Source organism: Syngnathus acus, chromosome 24 (genome assembly GCF_901709675.1).
Source record: "Syngnathus acus chromosome 24, fSynAcu1.2, whole genome shotgun sequence".
In the NCBI taxonomy this organism is placed as follows: domain Eukaryota; kingdom Metazoa; phylum Chordata; class Actinopteri; order Syngnathiformes; family Syngnathidae; genus Syngnathus; species Syngnathus acus.
In genome coordinates, this window is record NC_051108.1 from 8,120,996 (window position 1) to 8,139,014 (window position 18,019).

At 46.4% G+C, this 18,019-nt stretch overlaps 2 protein-coding genes across 3 annotated transcripts; one reads left to right on the forward strand and one right to left on the reverse strand.

The window, feature by feature from the left end:
- The first annotated feature begins 678 nt into the window (after window positions 1-678).
- On the forward strand, window positions 679-8,776 carry rbm25b (RNA binding motif protein 25b). Of its 2 annotated transcripts, none has more exons than XM_037244582.1 (17): window positions 679-834; window positions 1,328-1,428; window positions 2,564-2,769; window positions 2,855-2,912; window positions 3,100-3,260; window positions 3,349-3,531; window positions 3,605-3,688; window positions 5,559-5,812; window positions 5,884-5,995; window positions 6,079-6,192; window positions 6,370-6,443; window positions 6,714-6,864; window positions 7,033-7,480; window positions 7,577-7,857; window positions 7,980-8,078; window positions 8,148-8,195; window positions 8,293-8,776. In XM_037244582.1, the coding sequence occupies exons 2-17, from the start codon at window positions 1,350-1,352 to the stop codon at window positions 8,383-8,385; spliced, it is 2,445 nt and encodes an 814-aa protein (XP_037100477.1). In that variant the 5' UTR covers window positions 679-834; window positions 1,328-1,349; the 3' UTR covers window positions 8,386-8,776. The 2 variants fall into 2 exon arrangements, with proteins under 2 accessions (XP_037100477.1, XP_037100478.1); XM_037244583.1 differs by having other exon boundaries at window positions 6,079-6,168.
- Window positions 8,777-8,859: 83 nt separating this feature from the next.
- On the reverse strand, window positions 8,860-18,017 carry eif2s1b (eukaryotic translation initiation factor 2, subunit 1 alpha b). The gene is made up of 8 exons (XM_037244588.1): window positions 17,851-18,017; window positions 17,088-17,330; window positions 16,939-17,018; window positions 16,708-16,859; window positions 16,405-16,511; window positions 14,466-14,563; window positions 9,418-9,561; window positions 8,860-9,313 (listed from the first exon to the last, which is right to left on the reverse strand). Exons 2-8 carry the CDS (start codon window positions 17,326-17,328, stop codon window positions 9,188-9,190), a joined length of 948 nt encoding a protein of 315 aa, XP_037100483.1. The 5' UTR covers window positions 17,329-17,330; window positions 17,851-18,017; the 3' UTR covers window positions 8,860-9,187.
- Window positions 18,018-18,019: the final 2 nt, after the last annotated feature.

Below are 18,019 nucleotides of genomic sequence, written 5' to 3' on the forward strand. Positions count from 1 at the left end.
TCATTGGAATCCAACAGTTTAATGTTTCCAAGTGAACAATATTGTTCACTTGGAAACATTAAAATGTGCATATGCTATCATGAGACAGCTATATTAGGTAATTTGAATTCATCGTGGATTTTTAAAATGCCTTCAGATATACTCACGGTGCAAACGCTCCGGTTGTGTAACTACGTTTTACGTTGGGTTGATCACAGAACATAATTTGTTTAGTAACCAGCAGTAAAGGGCGGACAATTACACTTCAATTTGTGACGAAATTCTTTAATGACGGTTGGTAAAAAAAATACGTTTAGTCTTTGTTTTGATGAGAACATGTGAACTCAGTGGACCAAGAATTAATAAAAGCATACGATTGTGTTTGTTGTTGATGGGCATCCATGTTGACTTTTTCCGACAACGCCGATTTATCCTGTGACGTCACAATGGTCCAGACTTCCGGGGTAATTTGCCTACATGTACAAGCGTGATTTAGTGTTCCTTGAATGTATTTTGAAAACAACCATTTATGAGCAGGTACTTTCCTCTACCAAGATTGACTCTATATAGTACAGTTAAATGTACAAACGTCACCGAGTACGACATAATACATTTATAAGAGCATTTATTTACAGGCTTAGTGCTTTCTGTGGAGTGCTGAACGGAACCAATTCTAGCTCCGCCCGTCGGCCACATCCTGAAACTACAACCACGCGCTTCTCCACTGCGATTGTGTAATAGCGGGCCGGCAGCTAGTTATTGTGCTAATTTAGCTACAGCATTTTCTGAAAGCCGTTCGCACTTTAAAGCCCACATTTAGCCGCTTTGGTACATCCAAACGAGGACAATTTCTGGGTATGTATACGCATTTTGTCTTTTGGCCTTATTGTACACGCTAGACTGATTGGGTTTATTAGCTGTTAGTAACTTAGCGCATTTTAGCCATGCCGGGTAGCATAGCGTGGTAATGGCCGCTTAACCTTCTGCGTTGGCAGCGTTGTTGTTGTTGTGACTGATGCAGTAAAAAATGAGCTATGCAGTAAGAAATGAGCTATGCATTAAGAAACGAGCTATTCAAAAGCGACACAGCACGAGCATTCACCCAAACGCTGGACTTTGACACCTCGCTACTGGTCCATTTCCTTAGCGCAGTTCCCAGCACTTAGCAGGTTGGGATTCTGGATCTTTGAACGACGATAGCAATCATTAAAGTTACAGGTTACATGATCACAGGGAAGTTGCAGTCTCCTCTTAAAACTATATTCTGACACTCTTGTACTAGTATTAAACTTCTATGTTAAATATGGAGAATAAATCATAATGCATGTTTGTAACTATTCCTCCTCAGGTCGGTCGTAGTTAGACCCACGATGTCCTTTCCTCCACATTTAAACCGGCCGCTGTTACCCCCTCCCGGGTTACCCCCTCATTATGCTGGCTTCCCTGCAGGTAAGAACCCCAATCGGGCGGTATTCGCTCACTAATAGTTTTAACATTATCCAGTTGACAATAAAGCAGACTTTGACTTTAAGAAAATGTACGAGACTCCACATGTGTTCTGCGTCTGTGGTGTACTCAAGATGACTTACATGGCTCATTTGTGTGTATGCTGATAGCAGAATGACAGCACAGCACTTACATCAGGGGTGTACAAACTTTTTGCAAAGCGGGCCAGATTTGGTTAGATGAAATTGTATAGGGACCGACATTCCTCGAACCATTACTATTGTAAATAAACTTGTAAATATGTAAGTAATATCCTTTGCTGTCTGCAGATAGGTTGATATTGCAAATGAGAATCTATTGTCAATTGCACTACCAGAAAAGTCAAAGATTAAAATAATACATTAAATACAAATGAACAATTCTATGAAAGTTGAATGTTTTTTTTTTTATTAGATGTATTAAGTTTGTATAGTTATTGTTGTATTAATGAGAAGGGTGATATTGGTGTTTCGACTGCAGTAGACAGGCCAGGTTGCATCATGTCAGATTTTTAATCCAAATTAAATCATTCTCCATATTATCTTTTTTATTTCAACTTCATATGCAACAAATTACTTCATAATCACAAAATAATAATAATAATAGTCTTTTTTGTTGTTTGCGATCACTGTGAGTGGGCGGCTCAAACGCGTAGTAGTGTGTAGAGTTTGTACGAAGTAGACGGCTCTCACCAGTAGTCCGTGTTTTTTTTTTTTTTTTTTGCCTTTCCCTGTGCAGCCTCTCTGATTTTAGCGTCGCCTTAGTCCTTGGTGTGCGGACATTTGAATGAGGAAGACTGTGTCTGTGTCACTGATTATCTTACGAACGGACACCTGTGTGCGCGTAAACTGGGAAGGGACAGGGGAGACACGCTCGCAATCGATCATGAGCGCTGGCTCATGTGCGCGTTCCCGTTCGGACGAGTTTCATTTCTGTTGCTTGCAGGTCGCTGCGACAGTGCCGGCGGGCCACTTATTATTGATTTTATGACACAATGCTTCGGGCCAGTCTAAATTTAGCCCGCGGGCCGGACTTTGGACATGGCTGACTTACATGAATACGAAACATAGAACACTAATTCACAGCTTTCTTATTGCAGGAGCTCCCATGATCCCAGTTCACATGGGCATCATGACCCCCAACCCTGTAATAGTGTCATCGCTACCAGTGGTCAGCAAACCTCCAATCCATAGGAAGGACCCTCTCATCCGAGCCAAAGACGACGAGGCCGGCCCAACAACCACAGTCTTTGTGGGCAACATATCTGAAAAAGCCTCAGACATGCTTATCCGGCAGCTGCTAGCGGTAAGGGACTGTGTTTTATTTTCTGTGATACATTTGCTCATTATTCATAACAGTGCCAGCTCACTGGTGTAAACTTTTGTTGCAGAAGTGTGGAATAGTTCTGAGCTGGAAAAGAGTTCAGGGAGCCTCAGGGAAGCTACAAGGTAAATGTGATGAATCACTGTGGCATGTCTGCTAAGGTTGCAGGTTCATGTGGACCATTACTAATGTAGAAACCTCAATGTTACGTTTGAAAAGTGAAATTCTAGTGTGTTGTAGTGCTTTATTAAGAAATAGAGAAATGTCAGTCAGCTGGACGTTGTAAATATTCTCATGCTCGTCTTTTGGCAGCATTCGGGTTTTGTGAGTACAAAGAGCCAGATTCCACTCTTCGAGCGCTGCGGCTACTTCATGACATGCACATCGGGGACAAAAACCTTCTTGTGAGAGTGGATCCCAAAACTGAAGCACAGCTAGATGAGTGGAAGGCCAAGAAGAAAAGTGCTAATGGGGTAGGATTTTTTTTCTCCTGTACCTTTGTTTTTGATAGTGTGCTTCAGTTTTTACTTAGCTGCTGACATAATTTTTTCTTTTTACCAGAAAGTGGGCTCAGAGAATGGAGATGATGGAGAGGAGGTTCTGGATGAGGAGACCAAGAAGAAGGATCAGGTCGTCAAAAGTTCCATCGATGCATTAATGCGGGAATACGCTGATGAGCTCAGCGCGCCTTCACAGGATGAAGATTCCCTGCGGCGAAAAAGAAAAAAGGACAAAAAAGATGAGGTACGGCAAGTCCATCTTGAAGAATTTTAGCGTACAACAGTGGCCGAGATTGACATTTTACTTTGATCTGCAGGATGACTTGAACACAATCGATATGGAGGACGACAAGAGAGACCTGATTACCAGAGAGATTAGTAAATTTCGAGACACTCACAAGGTAAAATCACCTTTTTGATCCTCTAGTTAATATTACAGGTTTTTGGACAGAAGCTGTTCACTCGTGTAGCTTGCACACTCAGCAACAGTTGACACATTTAGACTGCACCATGAATTGGATGTCATTGAAGTACACTTAATTTGCTTCACAGTTTGTGCATTACATCATCTTTAATGTTGAGTCACGATGAAAGAATCGTAGAGTACGACAAATATAAACATTGTATCACACACACACACACACACACACACACACACACACACACACACACACGTGCGCACAATGCATGGAGACAATGAAAAGTTACTTAAAAGCTAATCTATTGATTAAACCCCACCATTATGATAGTGATCATATGGTGACTAAAGCAAGATGAATCTCAGAGCTTTGGAAAAAGTTTCGAGGATAGGATGTAAGTATGAGCCTTCCTTTACTTTCTACATAAACTGGGTGCCCCCCTCTTGAGGACTCGCAGGGGGGCAACTGCACTGCACTTTGGCCTACTTGACCAACATCCCCCCTTTGCCTATTCTGACTGATTTGCGCCCATTAGTGACGACCCCCACCCCCCGAAGAGTGTGTGAGCCTCTGCGAGTTTTCTGTAAACTGTTTCTAATAGTGATGGTTATGTTGAAAGCACAAGCCTTTTGTCAATAACCGCCGCAGTTATCTGTGGCCATATAGTCTTGACTCTGATGCATAAGTACGGGCTAATAAGAGAGGGGGGTGCCCTCTCCACAGCAGCACAGTGACCTGAAGACTTTGAAGGTACGTGCTTCTGCATGTGGTGATAATGTTTGAGGTGTTGTTTCCGTCTCTTGTTGTCTTTCAGTGCCTGGCTCACTCTGCCTTACTCTTTATAAAGTTATATACTGAGCATGCAAGTCGTACTTACATTCAGGAAGCAAAGCAGACAAAATCTCAGTTTTTACATTTTATGAGAACAAAGTTTGTTCATTTGAGCCTTGACATCCATTAGCGTTGCGGTCACTATATAAGGGAACATATTGTCGTTTATTTCCGGCATGGATCATTGTTCCTGTACTATGAGAGGTAAGTAGCAGTAAACCGATGTGATATCGCGAAACGATGACCAACTATTTATCTGTTTTCTGCAGTAACTCCAATTGTTATCATTGTCTAGCTCTGCATTAGACCCAAGGCTTGCCCATCACAGTTTGCCAGCTTGTCTGCTCACTTTAAATCAAAGATAGTCCCATCCAAAGCCTTGTGTGTAATGCTCTCAAAGGCAGAGTTGATGTGTGTGCGTGTGCATCTTGGGTCGCCAAGAGCCGCCGTAGACTTCTGCAGGGGGTAAGACAGCTTCTCCAATACTTTTAATTGATCTGTGCCCAAATGTTCTTTTGCCACATTGCCAATGAAATTCAAAGGTTGTTTCTGTTGATGATGCTGAAGCAAAGCAAAACCCCATAACGTGTTTCCCTTGTATACCGTGTGACCTGCTTTCCTCCCAGGCCTAACTTAAAAGGCTTATAGGGGCAGCGAAGGGCTGAGTCCATAGTTCATCACCTGTAAGTCCCAAACAACCAAATCAAGCAAAGACTGACGTCTGTTCTTTGTTTTTGTATTTCCTTGTCTGAGCAAGGAACTCTTAAGGAAAGAGAGAAAATGCGCGTTTTCTTTTCCTCTCCCTTGTCATTTCTTGTCTGTATTTTCCAGTTATGCTAAACATGACTTTATATCGCGAGTAAGCTTCAGGATTCATTTGTAGCCATTGCATGGACGAGTAAGAGTGTACGAAAGCTCCTCGTCTGTCATCGCAGTCTGGAAACCACTTGATAAAGTTGAGTGCTAACGTTCCCCTTGCTCCGCACCGTCCTCTGAACCTCTGTGTGCTTTGCTCCGACAGAAAAGAGAGGAGGAGAAGGACAAGCGGGAGAAGGAGCGTCTGGAGTTTGAGCGGGAGAAGCGCGAGCGGGAAAAGGAGCGTGAGCGCGAAAGGGAAAAAAGGGACCGTGAGAAGGAGAAGGAGCGCGAGAGGGAACGGGAGAGGGACAGGGAACGGGAGCGCGAGCGGGACAAAGACCGCGAGCGCAGGACCAGAGAGCGAGACTGGGAGGGGGACAGAAGTCGAGACAAGAATATTGCTCGCAGCCTCTCCAGGTCAAGTATAAAAGTTCACTTTTATATGCAGGGTCTTGAAACATTGCTGACCCTAACATCCCCCTCCACAGGGAGAAGAGCCGGGATCGAGAAAAGAAACGAGACTTGGACGATGAAGAGGATCTGCACGAGCGCAGGAGGCTTGAAAGGAAACTCCGAGACAAAGAAGCAGCCTATCAGGAGGTAGGACGCAGACTCCGAGGAAGTTCCGCTGTTGTTAGTCTTTAGATTTTGTGATGGCTCATGGCACACAATTTTGATGACAGCGCCTAAAAAACTGGGAGCTCAGAGAGAGGAAGAAAGCACGGGATAACGCCAAAAATGCAGAGAGGGAAGATGAGCGCCGACGTGAGATGGTGAGATTTTGGGACAAACTTGAGGTGGATGATCTTCTCCTTTCACATTCTTCTCGTAGCACCATCCTCTCAGAAATGTGCTCTTGTCTGATGCGCTGATACTACGCACTGTGATATATATATAAGGCCTGTTTTGTTGTGCATTAGAGTCTACTGTAGTTGAGAATGGCTGTAAAGTGTGCCCCATTTCATTTTTGTCAGATGAAAGAAGGCAAACGGCTAAAAGGGTTCCTGGAAGACTATGATGATGACAGAGATGACCCTAAATACTACAGGTAGGAGTCACAAAAGGCAATATTGCAAAACACTGCAAACTGGAACAGCAGTTTTAAAGCAGAAAATGAATTTTATGTTAGACATTTTCATGGTAGCATTCCATGCTTATAATTGTTTTTTTTTTTTGTCTTTTGCTCCCCTGAGGATTTTTCACATTAAATAAGACACTCAGTGGCCTACATTTACATTCTGGTGGCAGACATGCAAAAAGAAAAAAAAAATCTGCAGCCTTTGTTCTGAAGCTTGTCGCTGCTTGTGGCGGCCACTAGGGGCAGTGCACTGCAGAAGCGCTTCAGAGACAGAGAAAAGGAGGCGGAGGCGGATGAGCGTGATAGGAAGAGAGAGAAGGAGGAGCTGGAGAAAATCAGACAGAGGCTGCTAGACGAGGGACATCCAGACCCAGACGCAGAGCTGCGCAGGGTAAACGCTGAGATCTGACTACCATTATTCATGTACACACGTGTGTGAGAGAGAATCTGTGTGTCTGTGAGTATGCGTGAATGCTGTCTCTGTGAAGGTCACTTCATTATTCCTTGCACGTTGATTCATTCCACTGGTTTTCACCTCCGGCACATCCTATTGGTCCAGATGGAGGAGGAAGAGGAGGAGCGACTCAAACGCCCTCCCGTTATCCAAGAGCCGGAGCTCGAGGAGCCGTGGGAGCAGCGCCACAGGGCTTCACGGGAGCATCGAGGGGACCACCGTGACCACAGGGGGGATCACAGGGAGAACCACAGTGGGTACCATGACAGAGTGGAGCATCGTCCGCACCCCACCCACTCTGAGTACGATGAGGTCGAGGAAGGCGAAGACGACTACTACGAGGAGGACCACGCCGAAGTCAAACCCTGCCTCAAGCCCACCATGAGGCCCATCACGGCGGCGCCGTCTGTGTCGTCGGCCAGCGGCAACGCGTCGCCCAACACGCCCGGCCACGAGTCGCCTTGCGGCATCATCATCCCCCACGAGAACTCGCCCCCCAACAAGCTGCCTGACGACGAGAACAGACCCAAGATTGGGCTCAGCCTCAAACTGGGTGAGTGCATGTCACTACATTGATGCATAACATAACCGGGGACTTTGACAACAATCTAGTTTTTTTCCTTGGCAAATGAAAACACTCTCAATGCAGGTGCAAGCGGAAGTCCCAGTCAGCCCAACGTAAGCAAGAGGAAGAAGCTGCCGGTCGACAGCGTCTTCGGCAAGTTTGAAGACGAGGAAGCAGACGAACAGCCGCGGAAGAGGAAGCTGGTGCCTCTGGACTATGACGATGACAAAAGCCTGGGGGTGGACGGCACCAAGGGGTCCAACTCGGAGGAGAAACGCAAACATATCAAGAGCCTCATTGAAAAGATTCCCACGGCCAAGCCCGATCTGTTCTCCTACCCTCTGGATTGGTCCATGGTGGACACTGTAAGTACTAGTCCTGTAGAAAGTACTCGTCTTAGTAACAAAGTATTTGCATTCCGATGGGGACGCTTCCTCTGATTAGATCACGCCAGTCACAACGATGCTTCTTCTGTACTTCGCCGCAGGCGTTAATGGAACGACACGTGCGGCCGTGGATCAATAAAAAGATCATCGAGTATATCGGAGAGGAGGAGCCCACGTTAGTGGACTTTGTCTGCTCCAAGGTATCAATCCCGGCCCCGGTCACTCACCTGCACTTGTCCCATGGATGCACTCACGTTGTGTCCCCACAGGTGATGGCTCACGGCACCCCACAAGGCATCTTGGATGACGTAGCTATGGTGAGTCAGTAACATGAGCAGACATTTTGTCAGCGCACCTTGAAATGTACATAGTTTATGCTAAATCAATTACTTTCTACCGGACTAACTTTTGTAGGTTCTTGATGAAGAGGCTGAAGTCTTCATCGTTAAAATGTGGAGGTTGCTCATCTATGAAACAGAGGCCAAGAAGATTGGTCTGGTGAAATAAGTACAATTGGCATTCTTCATTATAATGTATAAAATAGATTTGGGAGAGTTTGGTCATGGCCGTTACAACTTGTCCTTACCTGCTGCTTCACCATTTTTGTTGTAAATAATGTCATTCTTTGGTAATTTCCTTAAAAGGCCCATTTGCTTATTTTTGAATCAGCTTACTTGAACTTCTAGTTGTGGGGAAGTTAGTTGAGCAGGGTTGCCTTCAATGTGGGTTGCGTCATTTTATGCGCACACCTGCAGCTAGACATTTGAGGGCATGCCGTTGATTTCATTCTTTCACCTGAATACATTTGTTAAAACCACTACAAGCAAATGTTACAGTTAAGAATCTTTCCATTTTTTTGTATTGGTGAACATTTCAATAAAAATGTAGATGTTTTATTTTATTGTGTTTTTTGTTGACGTAAAACCCAATTTGGTGATACTTAAACATTTCCATTGAAGGGAATGAGACAGCTCGTGACAGTCAGATCAAGAATTTTATTGTTGCCAAGCGAACGGACAAGAGTAGATTCTATAGGTAAAAACCCCGTAAATGTCACCACCGAATGATAGCCAAACAGCAGAGCCTGCGTATTTTCCTCCAAACACGTTGGGTGACAACGCCATGGATACTCGTTTGAAGATCACCGCGATGTCATTGAAAATAGAAGCATATTGTGTCCTTAAACGACAACGCTTTTTTTTTTTTTTTTTTAAACAAGTGGGGTAAACAGAAAACTGCTGTTAAAAGTCCAAAAGAGGCACTTTTAATAGCAGCTCATATTTGCTGGACTGACTGTCCCCTCGTTTCTCTAGTCCTCAGTTTTGGCCTCCATCTCCTCTGCGTCGTCATCGCCGTCCACTTCGGCATTTTCCCTCTCTAGCCGCTCCAGCTGCCGGGCCAGCTCCGTCTCGTCCGTGTCCGTCACCACCTTAGGCTGAAGGGCACAGTTGTTAATACGAACACTCACATTCTTTTCTCACCTGTGAGTGCCTGTACATTTGAGGTCATGCTGGTAAGACCACCAATGCTTTAGCGCACCTCCATTTGGATGTTAAAGACACCCCTCTTCTCTTCAATTTTCTCCTTGATGGCTGCCATGGCCTGGTTGAGGACTGAGAGTCCCTCTGTGCGCTCCAGAGTGGTGGTGGTCATCACGTAGCGGGGAGGAGCGATCAGGTTGATCTATGGTATGAAGAGAGATTGGCCTCATTCACAGGTACTACCATACAGTGCCTTGCGAAAGTATTCGGCCCCCTTGAACCTTTCAACATTTTGCGACATTTCAGGCTTCAAACATAGATATAAAAGTTACATTTTTTGTCAAGAATCAACAAGTGGGACACAATTGTGAAGTGGAACAAAATTTATTGGATAATTTAAACTTTTTTAACAAATAAAAAACTGAAAATTGGGGCATGCAATATTATTCGTCCCCCTTGCGCTAATACTTTGTAGCGCCACCTTTTGCTGCAATTACAGCTGCAAGTCCATCCATCCATCCATCTTCTTCCGCTTATCCGGGGTCGGGTCGCGGGGGCAGCAGCTTCAGGAGGGACTCCCAGACTTCCCTCTCCCCAGCCACTTCATCTAGCTCGTCCCGGGGGATCCCAAGGCGTTACCAGGCCAGCTGAGAGACATAGTCTCTCCAGCGCGTCCTGGGTCGTCCCCGGGGTCTCCTACCGGTGGGACATGCCCGGAACACCTCCCCAGGGAGGCGTCCAGGAGGCATCCTGATGAGATGCCCGAGCCACCTCATCTGGCTCCTCTCAACGTGGAGGAGCAGCGACTCTACTCGGAGTCTCTCCCGGATGACCGAACTTCTCACCCTATCTCTAAGGGAGAGCCCGGACATCCTGCGGAGAAAACTCATTTCGACCGCTTGTATCCGGGATCTCGTTCTTTCAGTCACGACCCATAGCTCGTGACCATAGGTGAGGGTAGGGGCGTAAATCGACCGGTAAATTGAGAGCTTTGCCTTTTGGCTCAGCTCTCTCTTTACCACGACGGACCGGTACAGAGTCCGCATTACTGCCGACGCTGCACCGATCCGCCTGTCGATCTCGCGCTCCATCCTCCCCTCACTCGTGAACAAGACCCCAAGATACTTAAACTCCTCCACTTGGGGCAGGATCTCATCCCCGATCCGGAGAGGGCATTCCATCCTTTTCCGATCGAGGACCATGGACTCTGATTTGGAGGTGCTGACCCTCATCCCGACCGCTTCACACTCGGCTGCGAACCGCTCCAGTGAGAGCTGGAGATCACGGCCTGAAGAAGCCAACAGCACCACGTCGTCTGCAAAAAGCAGAGACGCGATGCTGAGGTCCCCAAACCGGACCCCCTCAACGCCTCGGCTGCGCCTAGAAATTCTGTCCATAAAAATTATGAACAGAATCGGTGACAAAGGGCAGCCTTGGCGGAGTCCAACCCTCACTGGGAACAAATCCGACTTACTGCCGGAAATGCGGACCAAACTCTGGCATCGGTGATACAGGGACCGAACCGCCCTTATCAGTTGGCTCGGCACCCCGTACTCCCGAAGCACCCTCCACAGAACCTCCCGAGGGACACGGTCGAACGCCTTCCCCAAGTCCACAAAACACATGTGGACTGGTTGGGCGAACTCCCATGCACCCTCGAGGATCCTGCTGAGTGAAGAGCTGGTCCACTGTTCCACGGCCAGGACGAAAGCCACACTGTTCCTCCTGAATCCGAGGTTCGACCTCCTGACGGACCCTCCTCTCCAGCACCCCTGAATAGACCTTACCAGGGAGGCTGAGGAGTGTAATTCCCCTGTAATTGGAACACACCCTCCGGTCCCCCTTCTTAAAGAGGGGAAGCACCACCCCAGTCTGCCAATCCAGAGGCACTGTCCACGCGATGTTGCAGAGACGTGTCAGCCATGACAGCCCCACAACATCCAGAGCCCTTAAGAAATCCGGGCGGATCTCATCCACCCCCGGGGCCTTGCCACCGAGGAGTTTTTTAACTACCTCAGTAATTTCGACCCCAGAGATTGGAGAGTCCGCCTCAGAGTCCCCAGGCCCTGCTTCCACAATGGAAGGCGTGTCGGTGGAATTGAGGAGGTCTTCGAAGTATTCTCCCCACCGACACACGACGTCCCGAGTCGAGGTCAGCAGCACGCCATCTCCACTGTAAACAGTGTTGACGTTGCACTGCTTCCCCCTCCTGAGACGCCGGATGGTGGACCAGAATTTCTTCGAAGCCGTCCGGAAGTCATTCTCCATGGCCTCGCCAAACTCCTCCCACGTCCGGGTTTTTGCCTCAGCAACCGCCGATGCCGCGTTCCGCTTGGCCATCACCTGTCAGCTGCCTCCGGAGTCCCGCAGGCCAAAACGGCCCGATAGGACTCCTTCTTCAGCTTGACGGCATCCCTTACCGCCGGTGTCCACCAGCGGGTTCGGGGATTGCCGCCACGACAGGCACCAATGACCTTACGGCCACAGCTCCGGTCGGCCGCCTCAACAATGGAGCAAGGTCCACTCGGACTCAATGTCCCCCGCCTCCCCCGGGACGTGGGAAAAGCTCTGCCGGAGGTGGGAGTTGAAGCTCTTCCTGACAGGGGATTCCGCCAGACGTTCCCAGCAGACCCTCACAGAGCGTTTGGGTCTGCCAGGTCGGACCGGCCAGCATCTTCCCCCACCATCGGAGTCAACCCACCACCAGGTGGTGATCAGTTGACAGCTCCGCCCCTCTCTTCGCCCGAGTGTCCAAAACATGCGGCCGCAAATCCGATGACACGACTACAAAGTCGATCATCGAACTGCGGCCTAAGGTGTCCTGGTGCCAAGTGCACACATGGACACCCTTATGTTTGAACATGGTGTTCATTATAGAAAATCCGTGTCGAGCACAGAAGTCCAATAATAGAACACCGCTCTGGTTCAGATCGGGGGGGCCGTTCCTCCCAATCACGCCCTTCAGGTCTCACTGTCATTGCCCACGTGAGCATTGAAGTCACCCAGTAGAACGATGGAGTCCCCAGAAGGAGCGCTCTCCAGCACTTCCTCCAGGGACTCCAAGAAGGGTGGGTACTTGAGCTGCCGTTTGGTGCATAGGCACAAACAACAGTCAGGACCCGTACCCCCACCCGAAGGCGGAGGGAGGCTACCCTCTCGTTCACCGGGGTGAATCCCAATGTGCAGGCGCCCAGCCGGGGGGCAATAAGTATACCCACACCTGCTCGACGCCTCTCACCGTGGCCAACTCCAGAGTGGAAGAGAGTCCAGCCCCTCTCGAGAGGGCTTGAACCGGAACCCAAACTGTGCGTGGAAGCAAGTCCGACTATATCTAGTCTGAACTTTTCTGCCTCGCACACCAGCTCGGGCTCCTTTCCAGCCAGAGAGGTGACATTCCATGTCCCAAGAGCCAGCTTCTGCAGCCGGGGATCAGACCGCCAAGGTCCCTGCCTTTGGCCGCCGCCCAGTTTGCACTGCACCCGACCCCTTTGGCCCCTCCCACAGGTGGTGAGCCCATGGGAAGGGATTTGTTTGGGAAATGGAGGCCTGCTGTATCTTAAATCCCCAGAACGACTTTTTTAGGTTGCCTCGTCTTGCGCTAATACTTTGTAGCGCCACCTTTTGCTGCAATTACAGCTGCAAGTCGCTTGGGGTATGTCTCTATCAGTTTTGCACATCGAGAGACTGGAATTCTTGCCCATTCTTCCTTGCAAAACAGCTCGAGCTCAGTGAGGTTGGATGGAGAGCGTTTGTGAACAGCAGTCTTCAGCTCTTTCCACAGATTCTCGATTGGATTCAGGTCTGGACTTTGACTTGGCCATTCTAACACCTGGATACGTCTATTTGTGAACTATTCCATTATAGATTTGGCTTTATGTTTTGGATCATTGTCCTGTTGGAAGATAAATCTCCGTCCCAGTCTCAGGTCTTTTGCAGACTCCAACAGGTTTTCTTCCAGAATGGTCCTGTATTTGGCTCCATCCATCTTCCCATCAATTTTAGCCATCTTCCCTGTCCCTGCTGAAGAAAAGCAGGCCCAAACCATGATGCTGCCACCACCATGTTTGACAGTGGGGATGGTGTGTTCAGGGTGATGAGCTGTGTTGCTTTTACGCCAAACATGTCGTTTTGCATTGTGGCCAAAAAGTTCGATTTTGGATTCATCTGACCAGAGCACCTTCTTCCACATGTTTGGTGTGTCTCCCAGGTGGCTTGTGGCAAACTTTAAACGAGACTTTTTATGGATATCTTTGAGAAATGGCTTTCTTCTTGCCACTCTTCCATAAAGGCCAGATTTGTGCAGTGCACGACTGATTGTTGTCCTATGGACAGACTCTCCCACCTCAGCTGTAGTTATCTGCAGTTCATCCAGAGTGATCATGGGCCTCTTGGCTGCATCTCTGATCAGTGTTCTTGTTTGAGATGAAAGTTTGGAGGGACGGCCGGGTCTTGGTAGATTTGTAGTGGTCTGATACTCCTTCCATTTCAATATAATTGCTTGCACAGTGCTCCTTGAGATGTTTAAAGCTTGGGAAATCTTTTTGTATCCAAATCCGGCTTTAAACTTCTCCACAACAGTATCTCGGACCTGCCTGGTGTGTTCCTTTGTCTTCATGGTTCTCTCTGCGCTTTAAACAGAACCCTGAGACTATCAAAGAGCAGGTGCATTTATACGGAGACTCGATTACACACAGGTGCATTCTATTTATCATCATCAGTCATTTAGGACAACATTGGATCATTCAAAGATCCTCACTGAACTTCTGGAGTGAGTTTGCTGCACTGAAAGTAAAGGGGCCGAATAATATTGCACGCCCCACTTTTCAGTTTTTTATTTGTTAAAAAAGTTTAAATTATCCAATAAATTTCATTCCACTTCACGATTGTGTCCCACTTGTTGTTGATTCTTGACAAAAAATTAAAATTTTATATCTTTATGTTTGAAGCCTGAAATGTGGCGAAATGTTGAAAGGTTCAAGGGGGCCGAATACTTTCGCAAGGCACTGTACATTCTGATTTGGTATTACATCACCATTGTGGCAAAAGAACTTAAGACTTTTATTAATGTTGGTGTCACATAATGTGCATGGGTGGTGGTGAAGTCACCTTAATGGGCATGGCCTCTGTAGAGCAGCCCAGACCCGCCCGCAGCGCTTCCTTAACGGCGTCGATGCCCTCGTAGCCGTAACACGCCACTTCAATGTCTGCCATCAAGACGAGAGGAAGAATGTTTTTCGTTTTCTGTTGTCATGAATCCACGTGGTGTTATTGCAAATCTATTTTCTACAAACTAAATTCGGTTGAAGTTGGGAAATTGTGTAAAATGTAAATAAAAACAAAATACAACGATTTGAAAATCCTTCTCAACCCATATTCAATTGAATACACTACAAATGTTCAAACTGATAAACTTAATTGTTTTTTGCCAAATAATAAATAACCTAGAATTTCATGGCTAACACGTCCAGTAGAAGTTGGGAAAGGTGCCAATAAATACTGAGAAAGCTGAGAAAAGCTCATCAAACACCTATTTGGGACATCCCACATGTGATCAGGCTAATTGGGAACAGGTTGATACCATGATTGGGTATAAAAAGAGCCTCCCCAAACATGCTCAGTCATTCACAAGCAAGGAAGCGGCAAGGTTCACCACTTTGTCCACAACTGCGTGAGAAAAACCATTTCTCAAAGCAAAATTGAAAGGAATTTAGGGATTTCAACATTTACGGTCCATAATATCATCAAAAGGTTCAGAGAATCTGGTAAAATCACTGCACGTAAGCGCCACGGCCGGAAACCAAGACTGAATGACCGTGACCTTCGATCCCTCAGACGGCACTACCTTAAAAACCGACATGAGTTTGTAAAGCAGGGGTGGGCAATTCCGGTCCTCGAGGGCCGGTGTCCTGCATGTTTTATAGGTCTCCCTGCTGCAACACACCTGATTCAAATGATCAGGATTGTTATCCAGCTTCTGCAGACCTTGCTAATTATCTGACTATTTGAATCAGGTGTGTTGCAACAGGGTGACATAGAAAACATGCAGGACACCGGCCCTCGAGGACCGGAATTGCCCACCCCTGGTGTAAAGGATCACCAAATGGGCTCAGGAAAACTTCAGAAAACCACTGTCAGTAAATACAGTTCGTCACTACATCAGTAAGTGCGGGTTAAAACTCTACCATGCAAAGCAAAACCCGTTTATGAACAACATCCAGAAACACCGCCGGGTTCTCTGGGCGCGAGCTCATGTAAAATGGACTGATGCACAATGGAAAAGTGTTTTGTGGTCTGATGAGTCCACTTTTAAAATCGTTTTTGGAAACACTGGACGTCATGTCCTCCGGACTAAAGAGGAAGGGTTATCAACGCAAAGTTCAAAAGCCAGCATTAGTTCTCATGGCATGGGTGACTTACATTTCTGTGTAGGCAACATAAATGCTGAAAAGTACATACAGATTTAGGAGCAACATATGCTGCCATCCCTGCGACGTCTATTTCATGGACGCCGCTGCTTATTTCAGCAAGATAATGCCAAGCCACATTCTGCACGTGTTACAACAGCGTAGCTTCTAAGTAAAAGAGTCCAGGTTCTCCCCTGGCCCGCTTGCAGTCCAGACCTGTCTCCCATTGAAAATGTGTGGCACATTATGTAGCGTAAAATACAACAGGAAAGACCCCGGACTTTTGAACAACTGAAGCAGTTCAAGCAAGAAGGGGAAAGAATTCCACATGAGAAGCTAAGAGAATTAGTCTCCTCTCTGCCAAAAACATTTATTGAGTGTTATTAAAATGAAAGGTTATGTAACGAAGTGGTAAACATGCCCTTTCCCAACTTCTACTGCACGTGTTGCAGCCATGAAATTCTAAGTTAATTATTATTTGAAAAATAAAAAAAAGTTTGAGTTTGAGCATTAAATATGTTGTCTTTGTAGTGTATTAAATTGAATATGGGTTGAAAAGGATTTTCAAATCATTGTATTTTGTTTTTATTTACATTTTACAAAATTTTCCAACTTCAACCAAATCGGTTTGTAGTTGTTACCTGCTCGGATCTTAACAGCCTGCGGAGTAAGTCGCCTGTTGATGTTGTCAATAAGTACGGCCCGCTCTTCCTCTGTCAGGTCCAGCTCAGACAGGATTGAAGGATCACTGCATCAAAATGCGTAAGTCACATTTCGTCACTGTTAAGCTTATACAAATTATGGGGTCTTGTATGTGTGACAATTCACTTTTGTTATTGGAGCATATGCAACATGCACTACTGTTATACCAAAGACAGTCACAGCCTTGATTAAGTAAATGATGAGGGGAAAAAGGTCAAAGTTTTTTTGCGTGTGTGTCTTACGACACGGCCTGTTTGAAGACGTCGTAGGCGCCGTATCCCGGCCGCTTGTACTTCTCGTCAAAGACCCAGGCGGTGCGTTGGTACAAGCTCTCCAGCTGCTCGTCTTTGCTATACTCCAGCACTTCGGCCACGTGTCGCAGGATGCTGTAAACCTGAAGCATGTTTGTCATCAAATTAATGGCCAAAATTTGACAAAGTTGATTCGTTCAGATTGCTGTCAATTTGACTCACAGTTTTAGATTTGGTGAATTTATCTTCACACTTGATGGCCTCTTCTGGTGAAACTCTTCTTTTTGATAGATCAATGTATCCTAATGGGGAAGCAGTGGAGGAACATGGTTGGGGCTCTTTCTACGAAATATAAACAGCGCCGAACTAACCTTTCTCTTTGTCTACCCGGATGACCACCACGCACTCGTTGCGTCCTATGCGGATGAGCTTGTTGATGGAGCGAATACGTCGACGCGACAGTTCGCTCAGGAGGATCATGCCCTCAATGTTGTTGTACTCCAGGAGGCTGACGTAGGCGCCCATCTCGGCGATGGACCTCACGTTCACCATGACCACGTCCTCCACCTCTGGGAAGCGGTGCTGGTAGAATCGACAACTGAGCCCCGGCATTGCTAATTGGGAAAAAAAAGAAATGAAAATATACCTTACGTGAACTACAGCTATGCATGATCTTTATTATTAGGTTGTACTCATCTTTGTTAAGCAAACACACTCATATTAATCGATTTCAATATCATCGTACCAACAAGTACCGGTAGTCTCTGGTTTTAAAATTAAGGAGTTCTCTAATTTCCAAACATAACTTACATGAGTATAAAATATAGCCAAATCAAATACTGTCAACAATATTTTCATTCGCACTTTTTGTCGGACACAAGAAAAGGTCTAAACGCGTTGATGACACATAAAGGTCAATATGACAAAAAAAAAGATACGAACATTCAAATACCTACCATAAGCAGAACATATGATTGTGTTATATTACCACAAGACACAATTGGAAAAAGAAAAGCTAACAGCATTATTAGTTTGGAGCTCGTAGCCGGTTGCTCACATGCGGCACATGCAAACGAGCGCAGCTAGCATTGCTCCTTTGCCATTCTAATGTCTGATATGTCCGTTAAAACTCACCTGTGTCATATGTTTGGATAAGAAAAGCCTCTAAAGTGGTTCACTGCGTCTTTAAATGTTTTCTTTTACTCTTCTTGGTTTCGGTTTAGTGATTGAGAACTATCACCTGTTAGCTCGTATTCACATCCGTGCTAATATTTTTTCGACCCGGACCCGGAAATGATCGGGT